At 39.8% G+C, this 12,971-nt stretch overlaps 1 protein-coding gene across 4 annotated transcripts in view; it reads right to left on the reverse strand.

Moving 5' to 3' along the window:
• MFSD6 (major facilitator superfamily domain containing 6) overlaps positions 1-12,971 on the reverse strand; it is an 84,553-nt gene that overhangs the window by 52,964 nt on the left and 18,618 nt on the right. For 3 of the 4 annotated variants that reach the window (XM_017500689.2, XM_017500690.2, XM_037728552.1), the window contains exon 2: positions 3,375-4,953. In XM_017500689.2, coding sequence (XP_017356178.1) covers positions 3,375-4,900 — 1,526 coding nt within the window. In that variant the 5' untranslated portion in view covers positions 4,901-4,953. Of the gene's footprint in view, positions 1-3,374; positions 4,954-6,321; positions 6,366-12,971 lie in introns of those variants that run through there. The other variant, XM_037728551.1, reaches the window with a different exon arrangement.

Consider the following 12,971-nt stretch of genomic DNA (forward strand, 5'->3'; position numbering starts at 1 on the left):
AAAAAAAAAAAAAAAAGTGGCATGATCTTTTTTAAATGCCCCAGCTACAGAGTTTCTTCCCCCTTATAATACTTACTGCTGTTCTTCCAATGACAAGAATATCATGTGCTACCTCCCATGTGTCCTTGGCTGTGCTAAAGCCCAGCATCTCGCTCTCTGTTCTGGTTCATCCTGCAGCGTCCCATCAGGAAAGCCTAGTGTTCCTCCTCTTGCTAGCTGCATCAGGTATTTTCTTCTTTCCCAAACTGACCAGCTAGTTCATTTGGATATTTAGCTACCATTAAGTAGTAACTGATGATAACAATAGCTAATGTAATCCCCTCTGGGTAATATTTTGTATGGCAAAACTGACCTTGAGTGTAAGAATTTCAGGGCACAGTCACAGATTGAATAGATTTTTCTGTGTCCCTTAAAATGTAAGTAAATTTAAATCAAATAACACAAGAGATGGCCTAACATTGGAAAGCAATGATTTACAAATTTACAAATGATTTACTGCAATGTATTTTGATTACAATCCTACTCATGGCTGCTAAAACATTAAGCAGGGTGAAGACACTTTAAGATACATTTATATCTTGTTAATCATTTATAGCCTAAAAATATACTTGCTATAAATTCCAAAGTCTTATGATTTTGAATCAAAAGAAATTTATTTATTTTTAAAAGAGGAAATATTTAGCATTATCCTATTTGCCTGAGAAAGTCATTTTCCAGAGAAGGACAAAATCCAAGGTCAAAATCAGAAATCAGATATCTGTGTGGGTGTGTTTAAACTGACAGGTCAGTCCCTGAAAAACTGGGCCTATATTGTGAAACTGTAACTGGACATGCTATCTTTAAAAAACTATTTTCTAGTGTGAATTTTTCTTATTATTACTCTAGATGAAGAATTTGTGAATATCTGCAAATATATGGTAGTGCCAACTCCTAAAAACAAACTTTCAATAGGACAACCACAAAGTACTGAAATGAAATACATGCATGCATAAAGGCTATGGGCAGATCTACCTCTGCAATCCTCCAAGCAACGCATCAAGGCTCACAATTCATAGATCATTTCTCGTTACCAGCTACTTAATGAATGATATTCTTCCAATGGAATATTTAACCCCCCCCATCATAACCAGTACCACCTGACTGAGCTCCCCAAATTCTCACTAAAAGGAACATATTCATTCTACCTAAGTATGTGGACACCATATAATTTTAGCTATCGGACTCTTTTTAAAGCATTTAAAATCATCAATACATTTTAATGGACAGAATTAAAATTCAAAAGAGGTAAATGACCACATACTGATGGAATTCCCACAGACTCTTGGGAGCAATATGACCACAGAGCCTTCTTCTTCCATCACATCATTAAACAAGAAAAGGAAGATGCTTTTTGTCCGTAAACCCAGAAAATTACGGTTATGTGAACTGCAGGTTTTAAAATAATGAGTAACTAATACTACACAGGAAAGAAACACACGAGTCTAAGCTTGCCAAAAGAAGTAGTAGACCCACTAGGATTTTATCATGAAAATGCTGCATATGCCTCAGACAAAAGGCAAAGGTAGAAGAGAACCATTTTATCTTAGCATGTGGAAAGAACCTAACCATTTCATTGAAAATAGAACCTAAACACATACTCTGTAGTGAGTCAGTGTTCAACTCATGCTATTGACTTATTAAATAATGATGTCTAAGAACTCCACTCATTGGTAAGATCTAACTGGGTACCTTTCTGGGAATGAATAACGGTGATTTTAAAGACACTATTAACCAGTGAGATTTGCTCATCTGCCCAAGCTGAAGGGAAGCATCTGATTCATCTGAGTCAATTCAAACAGCTCAGATAATCTAAACATGGTGTGGACAAAGTTAAAGGACATTCTGAGTCCTTAATATTACATGGGCTCTCTTTTGGAATGGTCTTGAAAAATGTGCCTCAGGGACTCTGTGGGTCCAGGACACATCCATACAGTGTCTGACTTTGTTTAGTGACAACAAAGGGCTTGAAGATCTGAGAAAGAGAAAGAACAGAACACCACCTCCTGAAGCAAAACCAAAACCAACAAGAAAAAAAAATCACAATTGTTTAAAGAAATCATTGATTCTAGGTTGAAACTTTAAATTAGGAAACATTTTCTTCAGTTAATAGAAAGGAAATAAAGTTTGTCAAACATTGTCATTGTCTATTTCTCTTAATTTCTTATAGAAATAGCAGATTTCAATACCCACAAACACATATGGTTGCTTTCTTTTAGTTATAGCAATTTCACATTTTAGGAATAGACATGTCATACTTTTCTGTAAGGAAAGAATGCTTAAGTAGAGCTGGCTCCACATTTAGAGCCAACAGAGCAGAAAGATCTCTAAAGAGCAAGGTACACATTAATGGTGAGAAACAGTACACAACCAGAAACACTAGGCACTTACAGGGCTTTTTTTCGGAGTCTCACTCTTGCCCAGGCTGGCATGCAGTGGTGTGATCTCAATTCACTGCAACTTCTGCCTCCTGGGTTCAAGTGATTCTTGTGCCTCAGCCTCCCAAGTAGCTGGGACTATGGGTGTGTGCCACCAGGCCCAGCAAACTTTTGTATTTTTAGTAGAGATGGGGTTTCACCATGTTGGTCAGGCTGGTCTCGAACTCCTGACCTCAAGTGATGCACCTGCCTCAGCCTCCCAAAGTGCTGGCATTAACAGGTGTGAGCCACTGTGCCCCACAGATTTTTTTTAATGACTAAAAGAATTACATGGGAAATTTTAGGTGGAAGAAAGATTTTTTAAATATCCTTTGTCTTCATGGTAGACAAAAATGCAGGAGTCATGTAATAATAAAAAAAATATGTAAGAGCCTCATCCATGTAATATAATGGAATTAGGGATTATGGTGGGTTATATCACAGTCTTATTAGATATAATGGACATCTTTAGATGCCATATATTCAGGCTTTATCTATGTCAGCAGTGGCTGAGAATAAAGACTTAAAACAGTCCACTTTATCTACTTAAGTTCTGCTTCATAAATACCTAAGACAGGTGGACCCTCCATGGAATAATATGTTTACTAAGTTGGTGTTTCTATACCTGAAAACATTTACTGTGAGGGTCTCCTAGCACACAGCTAAGTAGCCTATAGGTCTTTTCTGAGGGGTGGGAGAGCACAGGGAGCCATTCTTTGTTTATTTGAGATAATCCAACCAGGTTCATGACTTCCTTTCCTTTTGTTTCTATTTTGAGGAGGAACAGAAACAGCCCCATTTCCACTCCAACCCTACCCTCAACACAAATTACAATACCTTAAAATGTAGTAGAAGGAGCTACAAACTATAAAAAGATAAAGTTCAATTGCTGAGGGGCAGCAATAGTAAGCATGTCCTTACCTGATGTGGCCGATCAGTTCAATAAGCTTGTGACTAAAAAAATATGCTGTCAGCTCAGACACATGACTCAGGACTGAACAGACCCCAAAGAGGGTTGTAGTTCCATTCAGGTCTTCCAAATGCCAGTAGAGAAAGGTGAACACAAAGCCATATCCAAAACCCATGAACCAAGCCACGAACAGCACCGAGCCATACTGCACGCTGCAGAGCAGCTTGATTAAGTCCCAAAAGTTGAAGGCTTGCGAGTGGCTTGTGGTGGTTGGCGTCTCCTCAGAGGACTCTGTGGAGTTGTTCCTTTCCACCTGCGGGATCTCCACCTCTTTCCCTTTAGAATCATTGCTTTTGAAATGGTTGTAGCGGAACCGGAACTGAGTGGCAACGATCAAGGCCATGGTCATAAGAACACCAAAGACGATGAACACGATCTGGTAATTCCTGTACTCAGGGGGTTTACACCCCTTTCCGTCAATAAGCACTTCGATGTGGGTGTAGTCAATCCCGATGCCCACAGACAGCATCGCCAGGCCCCAGCCCAGGGAACCCCACATGCGCTGCAACCCATAACGATCTCTGTGTTTTCCCAGATACTGGAGGGTGACTGTGTCTACGATTGTGACAGAAGAGGCACTGAAAAATTCTCCTATTATGACCACTACCAAGATCACCAAGAATATAGCTTCGACTTCCTGTTGATCATAAGTAAGCGTGACTTGGTCAGAAGGTAAAGATTTGGTGGTGGTGACGATAACAGTGGTTGTCTCCTTGGTTACATTTCCTGGGGGTGCAGGGGTTGCTGTGCTTGAGTTCAAAGTCAAGTCCATCATACGGTTAGTAATTTCATCTGTCTGGAGCTGAAGAGTGGGTTCACTGTTCTTATTTGGAGCTGTTGGCAAAGCAACAGTGTCTGAGACTGTTTCCAAAAGCAGGCTTCTTTTGTCACGCATATTTGGTGACATGGTGAGGAAAGAGGTAAAGGAAGAATTCGTTGGCAGGACAGTTAACGGGTGACTTGCATTGGTGGGGTGAGCTGTTGGGGGAATCTTTGGTACACATCTCAAGGTAGCAGGTTTGACAAATCCAATGCCCAAGTTGAATAAAACCCAACACAAAAGAGAAAAGAGGAGGACAATTTTGCCTTTTTTAAAGCGATCTGCAACTATACCCCAAAAGGGGGCACTGCAGAATTCAATGAAATAGCGAATACCTACTAGTAGTCCACTCTGGCTTGGTGACATTCCCAGCTGTTTGTAATACACAGGCAAAAGGGGATAGAGAGAGCCATAGGCAGAGTAAAAGAAAAAATAAAAGACCTTGGAAATCAGAAGATCGTTGTTTATCTTAACACAATGTTTCTCTATCCAGTCGATTTCCTCCTCAGGAATAGCAGATGTTTCTGTGGAGGAAGGTGTTTCATTCGAAGGTGGTTCTGGTTCCCTGGAAATACCATTAAAGGGATCTGCAAGCACATACTTCCTCTTCTGTTCCTCTTCATCATCCGTTAAGATAGCAACTTTGTCATCGGCCATGGCTTACCACCACCATCAGCAAGTTCACAACCTTCGGAATTTGTATTGTTGATCTGTAAAGTAAAATATGAAAGATGGCTTAGTAATGAAAATCATAACATGTAAACACAGAACTTCATATTGCAGGAAATTATGTAGTTACAAACTGTAACTAATATAATAATTGCCAGAGAGAATTCTCATCATTTACCACTTGCAGCCACACAATACTGGTAAGGAAAAATAGCTTAAAAAAATCGAACGCTTTGTGGCCACTGACTGATTAATTACATCTTCCAATGGCAGGTTTACAGCTCAGATTCATTCCCAGTCTTTTCATTGATTTTCAGAAAAAAATGTACAAATGATAGGGATTATGTCTAAACCAAATACAGAGAGTTGAAAATAAACACTGTTTATAGTTTCTTGATTTTACTGTTCAAACAAATCCACTGCATTATGAAGTCTAGGATTCTTTAGAAAGTAAAGATAGCAAAACCATTCTGCTTCTAGGGAAAAATAGGTTGCACTTAACCACAACCACAAATATAATGAGAAAGAGGAAGCCAACAGCACTGTTGCAACTATATTGCTCACTGGAGCCATGACAAAGATATCCTGCTAAGGAAGTAGTCTTCGCATTGCATATATTATGTACGTTCTCTAGATGTGCTTTATAGATGGCAGTTTAAGAAAATGGCAAGAAAAAAAGAGCAGATAACACTTACTGAGCATGTACCAGATAACATTTAAAGATCTTTACATGTATTCATTCATATTAATCACAATAGCCCTATTATCTTGTCCATTTTACAGATGAGAAGAATAAGTCATGTCAGGTTTAACTAATAAGTGGCAGTACCAGGATTTGAACCCTGATATCATGGCTTTAGGAAACACGCTCTAAGATGGTAGTCCCAACATTTTGGCACCAGGGACTGGTTTCATGGAAGACAATTTTTCCACAGATGGGGAAAGGTGGATGGTTTTGGGATGAACTGCTATTCTACCTCAGATCATCAGGGTGATTCTTAGATTCTCATAAGGAACACATAACCTAGATCCCTTGCATGCACAGTTCACAATAGGGTTTGTGCTCCTATGCAAATCTAACATCTTGCTGATCTGACAGGGGGCAGAGCTCGTGTGATAATGCTCGCTGGCCTGCTCTTGCTGTGTGGTCCGGTTCCTACCAGGCCACAGACTGGTAGTGAGTGGTCTGTGGCCTGGAGGTTGGGGAACCCTGCTCTAAGACACACTAAACTGAAAAATAACACATTTTAGATAAGATGTCAGTAAACCTTTTAAAGAAACAGTGTTTTGGCCTGGCATGGTGGCTCATGCCTATAATCCCAGCACTTAGGGAGGCTGAGGAGTACAGGCCGTGGTAAAACCCCATCTCTATTAAAAATACAAAAATTAGCCAGGTGGGTGTCACGTGCCTGTAGTCTCAGCTACTGGGGAGGCTGAGGCAGGAGAATCGCATGAACCCAGGAGGCAGAGGTTGCAGTGAGCTGAGATCTTGCCACTGCACTTCAGCCTGGGCAACACAGCGAGATCTCTGTTTCAGGAAAAAAAAAAAAAAAAAAAAAAAAAAAAAAAAAAAAAAAAAAAAAAAAAAAAAAAAAAAAAAAAAAGGAAAGAAAAAGAAACAGTGTTTTTCATATAAGAGATTAGCAATATAAATTTATAGGAACTATGTCGCATCCCATCAGAATTTCCCGTTCTTCTATTAAAGATTAAATTGAATGATTAAAAGAGTCAAAAAGTCTTACGTGCATCAAGAGTTATGTTATTGCAATGAACATATTCTGATTGTAGGAGTATATACATCAAATACGTGTTAATTCCTTTCACCATCTTTTCTTTCCTCTTTTTTTTGAGAGACAAGGTCTTACTCTGTTACCCAGGCTGAAGTGCAGTGGCGTAATTACAGCACTGCAGCCTCAACCTCCCAGTCCCAAGCAATCCTCCCACCTCAGCCTCCTAAGTAGCTAGGACTACAGACACATGCCACCATGTCCAGCTAAGTTTTGTATAGATGGGATTTTGCCATGTTGCCCAGGCTGTTTTCCAACTCCTGGGATCAAGTGATCCTCCTGCCTCGGCCTCCCAAAGTATTGGGATTACAAACATGAGCCATTGCACCCAGCCTTCTTTCACTTTCTTTACTAGATAAAAAATATCAATTTCTGAAAAGGACAAATAATTTCTCCTCAAATCTATTTTCCAAATTGATTTAATTCCTGAGCTCAAAATTGAAAGAAACATTTCTTGTGACTCAAATGTATAAAATTATATGATACTTCTGGGTAAAGAGAGCAGATTAAACACATGTCATTTGAATCCTTCCCTGAATCCACTAAAATGACAATAAACACACACACACACACACACAGAGAGAGAGAGAGAGACAGAGAGAGAGAAAGTCAAAATTCAAAATTCAAGCTAGAAAGATTAAGGGGCACATGATAGCAATAAAATAAAATTCTGGAAAGCAGAAAGTAAACAATTGGTAAAAGACTTGGTAGATCTGAGAAAACTAAAACCTTGGCTGATTATAGGGAAAGCCAAGAACTAATACAATTTACTACTTGGAATCCCTCAAAGCCTCATGAGTTAGCTATATTAGGTTTATCTGTAAGTAAGAGAAAGAGTGTATGTGTGAGTAAGTGAGAGAGAAAGAGACAGAAAGAGAGAGAGAGACAGAAAGAGAGACAGTGTGTGTGTGTGTGTGGTGTGTGTGTGTGTGCGTGTGTGTGTGTTGGGGAGCTGCTCCAACAGAGCTGACTCCGAAAGTCTAAACACCAAATACAGGTTTTTTTCCTTGGAAAGTAAAACTACAGAGGTTTTGACCAGGTGTGGTGGCTCACACTTGTAATCCCAGCTATTAAGAAAAAACCTGATTTGAAAACTACATAGATTTACAAAGTACCTGTATTCCCAGCACTTTGGGAGGCCAAGGCGGGTGGATTACTTGAGGTCAGGAGTTCAAGACCAGCCTGACCAACTTGGCAAAACCCTGTCTCTACTAAAAATACAAAAATTAGTCGGACATGGTGGTAGGCGCCTGTAATCCCAGCTACTTGAGAGGCTGAGGCAGGAGAATCACTTGAACCGGGAGATGGAGGTTGCAGTGAGCCGAGATCACACCGCTGCACTCTCCAGCGTGGGTGACAGAGCGAGACTCTGTCTTAAAAAAACAAACAAACACAAACAAAAATACACAGAGATTTTTCTGGCCATAGAGCACCAAGCAGACTTGTAAGTGGTGGCATGTTGAAAGCAGGGCATCAAGTGAACATACACATCCTGGATTCTGAGCCTTGGCCCCTTTCCCCATCCCACTTTCCTCAGGAGGTTCCCAGCGGCTAGCAAGACTTCCATCCTCTAGGCAGGAAAGTTGAAGCCTCTTCTCCAGAGAACCTGGTTAGCCTAAGAGGAATGACCTCTAGGCTTATATTGAATAGATGCTTATATTGAAGCCTCTCCAACTAAACAACACAACCCAATGACCCTACACAGGAGCTCAGAGTTAGCAAGGCCTTCCACTAAATATGAGGAGTAATTCCATATATATATATATATATATATATATATATATATATATATATCTTACAGAAATATCTTCTCCCAGTCTTTGACTCGCCATTTCAATCTTTAATGGTTGCTTATGAACAGAAATTCTGTTTGCCCAGGCTGCAGTGCAATGGTGCAATCTCAGCTCACTGTAACCTCTGCCTCCTGGGTTCAAACGATTCTCCTGCTTCAGCCTCCCAAGTAGCGGGGATTATAGGCACCTGCCATCATGCACAGCTAATTTTTGTATTTTTAGTAAAAGTGGGGTTTCACCATTTTGGCCAGGCTGGTTTTGAACTCTTGGCCTCAGGTGATCTGCCTGCCTCAGCCTCCCAAAGTGATTACAGGTACAAAGCACTGTGCCCAGCCAGAAATTCTTGATTTTAATGTAGTTCAATTATTTTTTCTTCCTTAATATATATAATGGAAGAAATATATATATATATATATATATATATATATATATATATGACAAAATAATGTATCCAGATATATAAAAGATTTCTTCTTTAAAATCAAGAGAAAAAAAATCAGTAGGAAATATCAGGTAACCCAATAGAAAAAATAAGCAAAAAGCTTGACTAGGCACCTCACAAAAGAGCCTATACAAATGGTCAATAAATATGTAAAAAGATGTTCAACTTGATTAATCACCAGTGAAAGCATTAAAACCAGAATACAATAACGTAACATACTTTAAAAATGGCTAAAATAAAAAAGATTGAGGCTGGGCACGGTGGCTCACACCTGTAATCCCAGCATTTTGAGAGGCCGAGGTAGGCAGATCACTTGAGGCCAGGAGTTCCAGACCAGCCTGGCCAACATGGTGAAACCCCATCACTATTAAAAATACAACAAATTAGCAGGGTGTGGTGGCAGATGCCTGTAATCCCAGCTACTCGGGAGGCTGAGGCAAGAGAATCGCTTGAACCTGGGAAACAGAAGTTGCAGTGAGCTGCCCCTCCAGCCTGGGCAACAGAGCATGACTGTCTCAAAAAAATAAATAAATAAATAAAGATTATCTCTAATCTGAAAACTGCAACCCAAATTCTCCAAAACACAAAAATGTTTGAGTACCAACATGACACTAAAAGGAGGCACATTGCAGCATTTTGGGTTTTTGCATTTAGAAGGCTGAACAAGTAAGTATAAAGCAAATATTCTAACAACATTTGAAAAAATCCTAAATCCAAAATATTCTTGGTCCCAAGCATTTTAAATAAGGGATGCTCAACCTGTAATATCAAATGCTGATAAGGATGTGGAACAACTAGAACTCTTATGGATTGCTGGTGGGAGTGTAAGTTGATACACTACTTTAAAAATTGGGAATAGCTACTATCTTGAATGTAATGCCCTATGATAACAAAAAGACACGTATATTCACCCCAAGACATCTATAAAAATGTTCACTGCAGAATAATTTCAATGGCTCAGAACTAGGAGCAACCTGTCTACAGCAGATACATAAATTTTAGTAGTTCCATACAAATACTGTGCAAGAGAAAAATGAACAAACTTCAATTACATGCAATGACAAGGATGAATCTCACAAACATAATATGGACTGAGAGAAGCAGTAAGCAAAAGATCATTAAGCACATGATTCCACTTATGGAAAAAAAATAAGCAGGAAAAACAAAGTTATGGTACTAAAAGTGGTAGATGTGGCCGAGCATGGTGGCTCACACCTATAATCTCAGCAGTTTGCGAGGCTGAGGTGGGTGGATCACCTGAGGTCAAGAGTTCGAGACCACCAGATCAGTATGGTGAAACTCCATCTTTACTAAAAATATAAAAATTAGCTGGGTGTGGTGGTGGGCACCTGTAATCCCAGCTACTCAGGAGGCTGAGACAGGAGAATCGCTTGAGCCCGGGAGGTGGAGTTGCAGTGAGCCGAGACTGCACCATTGCACTCTAGCCTGGGTGACAAGAGTGAAACTTGGTCTCAAAAAAAAAAAAAGTTGTAGACTTCTCTTCCAGGAAGATGGAGTAGACACCATTTTCTCTATCACTTCCGCTAAGTACAACTAAAAGCCCTGGACAATAATATCTAAAGCAAACAGAATACTCTGCAAGACAGACAGAAAAAGGCAGACCAGCTAGGGACTTGGTACCCAAGTTAACAACAGAGGAATGAGTGAAACAAGAAATATCAATGGGCGCAAACAATAAAGCCCCAACAAGTGCCTGCTCTCTCTATCTAATGGACCAGGAAAGGGGCAGCCTAGAAAGACAGAAAACTGTAGGTAATAACTTCGACTGTAGCCAAATACCACAGAAAAATTGACCATAACTCTATTCCCACTCCTACCCACACCAGCAAAGGCTTGTGGGGAGCCTAGACATCTGCCTTCATCAGGCTATAATGGGGAACCCCAACCCCTGAACTGAGGTGGGATCAGAGAAGATGAAGGAGCAAGGACTTTCATCCCTGGTAGGCAGTAATGAGGCCACAGTATCAGCGGAGACTATATGGGGAGACTGGACTGCCAACCCACCTGTTGGTAACAAAGCGCCCTTACCTTTCCCCACTGGGGCGATGTCAGGAGTTATAGTAGAAAATCAGGAGGTTTTTACCAGCAATAAGGAGGTCCACCCCTCACTCTCAATGGGTGTTACTGAAGGCCATGTGAGGAGGTCTGCTGGGGAGCTGAAACGCCAATCTCCACTTCACATTAATGAAGTCTTTCACCTTCAGGTATGCAGAGAGGCTGAGTGAGGAACTTGGACTTCTACCTCCAGCTGGCAGTAATAGGGCAGCATACTCCCTTATCTTGCCAGATCAGTTTCAGAAAAAGTCAGCTAAAGCAGAAGGTCTACATAAGATCCACAGTCTCATAAAATAATACCCAACATGTTTTGTTTTCAATCACAAATCACGCATCACACCAAGAACCAAGGAAGATCTCAAACTGAATGGAGAAAGACAATTAATGGATGCCAATACACTGAGATGACAGGAATGTGAGAATAAACCTGACAACAATTTTAAAAACAACCATCATTTGGAAATAATAGACACTCGAAATGTGTCCCCAAATAATGGGGACTCCAAACGTGGGGAGAATGGGAGGGGGATGAGGTCGGAAGAATTGCCTGTTGCATACAATGTTCAATATTTGGGTGATGGGTACACTGGAAGCCTAATCCCCACTGTTATACAATATGCCCATGGAACAAACATGCATTGTACCCCCTGAATTAAAACAAATTTTTATTTTGAGACAGAGTCTCCCTCTGTTGCCAGGCTGGAGTGTAGTGGCACAATCTCGACTCACTGCAACCTCCACCTCCCAGGTTCAAGCAATTCTCCTGCCTCAGCCTCCCAAGTAGCTGGAACTATAGACACACACCACCACGTTCATCTAATTTTTGTATTTTTAGTAGAGACAGGGTGTCATCATGTTAGCCAGAATAGTCTTTATCTAATGATCTCATGATCTGCCCACCTCAGCCTTTCAAAGTGCTGGGATTACAGGTGTGAGCCACTGCACCTGGCCTAAAATATTTTTAAAAGGCCATCCTAAAAATGCTTAAATAGGCAATTATAAACATGCTTTAAACAGAACAAAACAAAAAACTGAAAGTCTCAGCAAATAAATATTTAAGAAAAAATGGAAAACTTAGAACTGAAAAATAAAATGACCAAAATATAAAAAATCTTAATGGGTGCACTTAGTAGCAGAATGGAAGGGACAGGGATTAATGAGAGTGAATTGGGATATAGAACAATAGGAATTATACAATCTGAACAGAGAAAACAGACTGAAGAAAATGATTAACAGAGGCTTAAGGACCTATGGGACTGTAACAAAAGATCTAATGTTCATGTCATCATAGTCCTGGAAGGTGAGGAGAAAAAAAAGGGGTGAAAAAGTTGTCGAAGTAAAGGCTGGAAACTTCTCAAATTGGCAAAAGACAATCTGTAAGCCTACAGATTCCAGAAGCTGAGCAATCCCAATAGGATAAACCTGAAACTACCCACACCAAAACACATCATAGTCAAACTTCTGAAAACTAAAGGCAGGGAAAAAAATGTTGAAAGCAGAGAGACACAACTTACCAATGGGAGAAAATCAATTAAAATGATAGCAGATTTCTGAGAAACCATGGACACTGGAAATGGCAAAACATTTTTTTTAGTGCTAAAAGAAAAGAATTGTCAATGCAGAATACAATATCCGGAAAAAAGACTATCCAAAAAAATAGAAAACTACTAACATCTCTCATAAATCTAGATACAAGAATCCTTAAGAAAATATTAGAAAAGAAAATTTAGCAATATATAAAAAAATTATACACCATGACCAAGTGTGGTTGATTCCAGAAGTACAAGGCTGATGCAATATTTGAAAGTCAGTCAGTGCAATCTACCATGTTAGTAAGCTAAAGAAGAAAAATTACTTAAGCCTATCAATGCAAAAAAAATTGATAAAATTAAACACTAATTCATGATAAAAGGTCTCAGAAAAATAGGAATAGAGGGGAATGTTCTCAGTCTGATAAAGAT

This window comes from Cebus imitator, unplaced genomic scaffold (assembly GCF_001604975.1).
Source record: "Cebus imitator isolate Cc_AM_T3 unplaced genomic scaffold, Cebus_imitator-1.0 Scaffold268, whole genome shotgun sequence".
In the NCBI taxonomy this organism is placed as follows: domain Eukaryota; kingdom Metazoa; phylum Chordata; class Mammalia; order Primates; family Cebidae; genus Cebus; species Cebus imitator.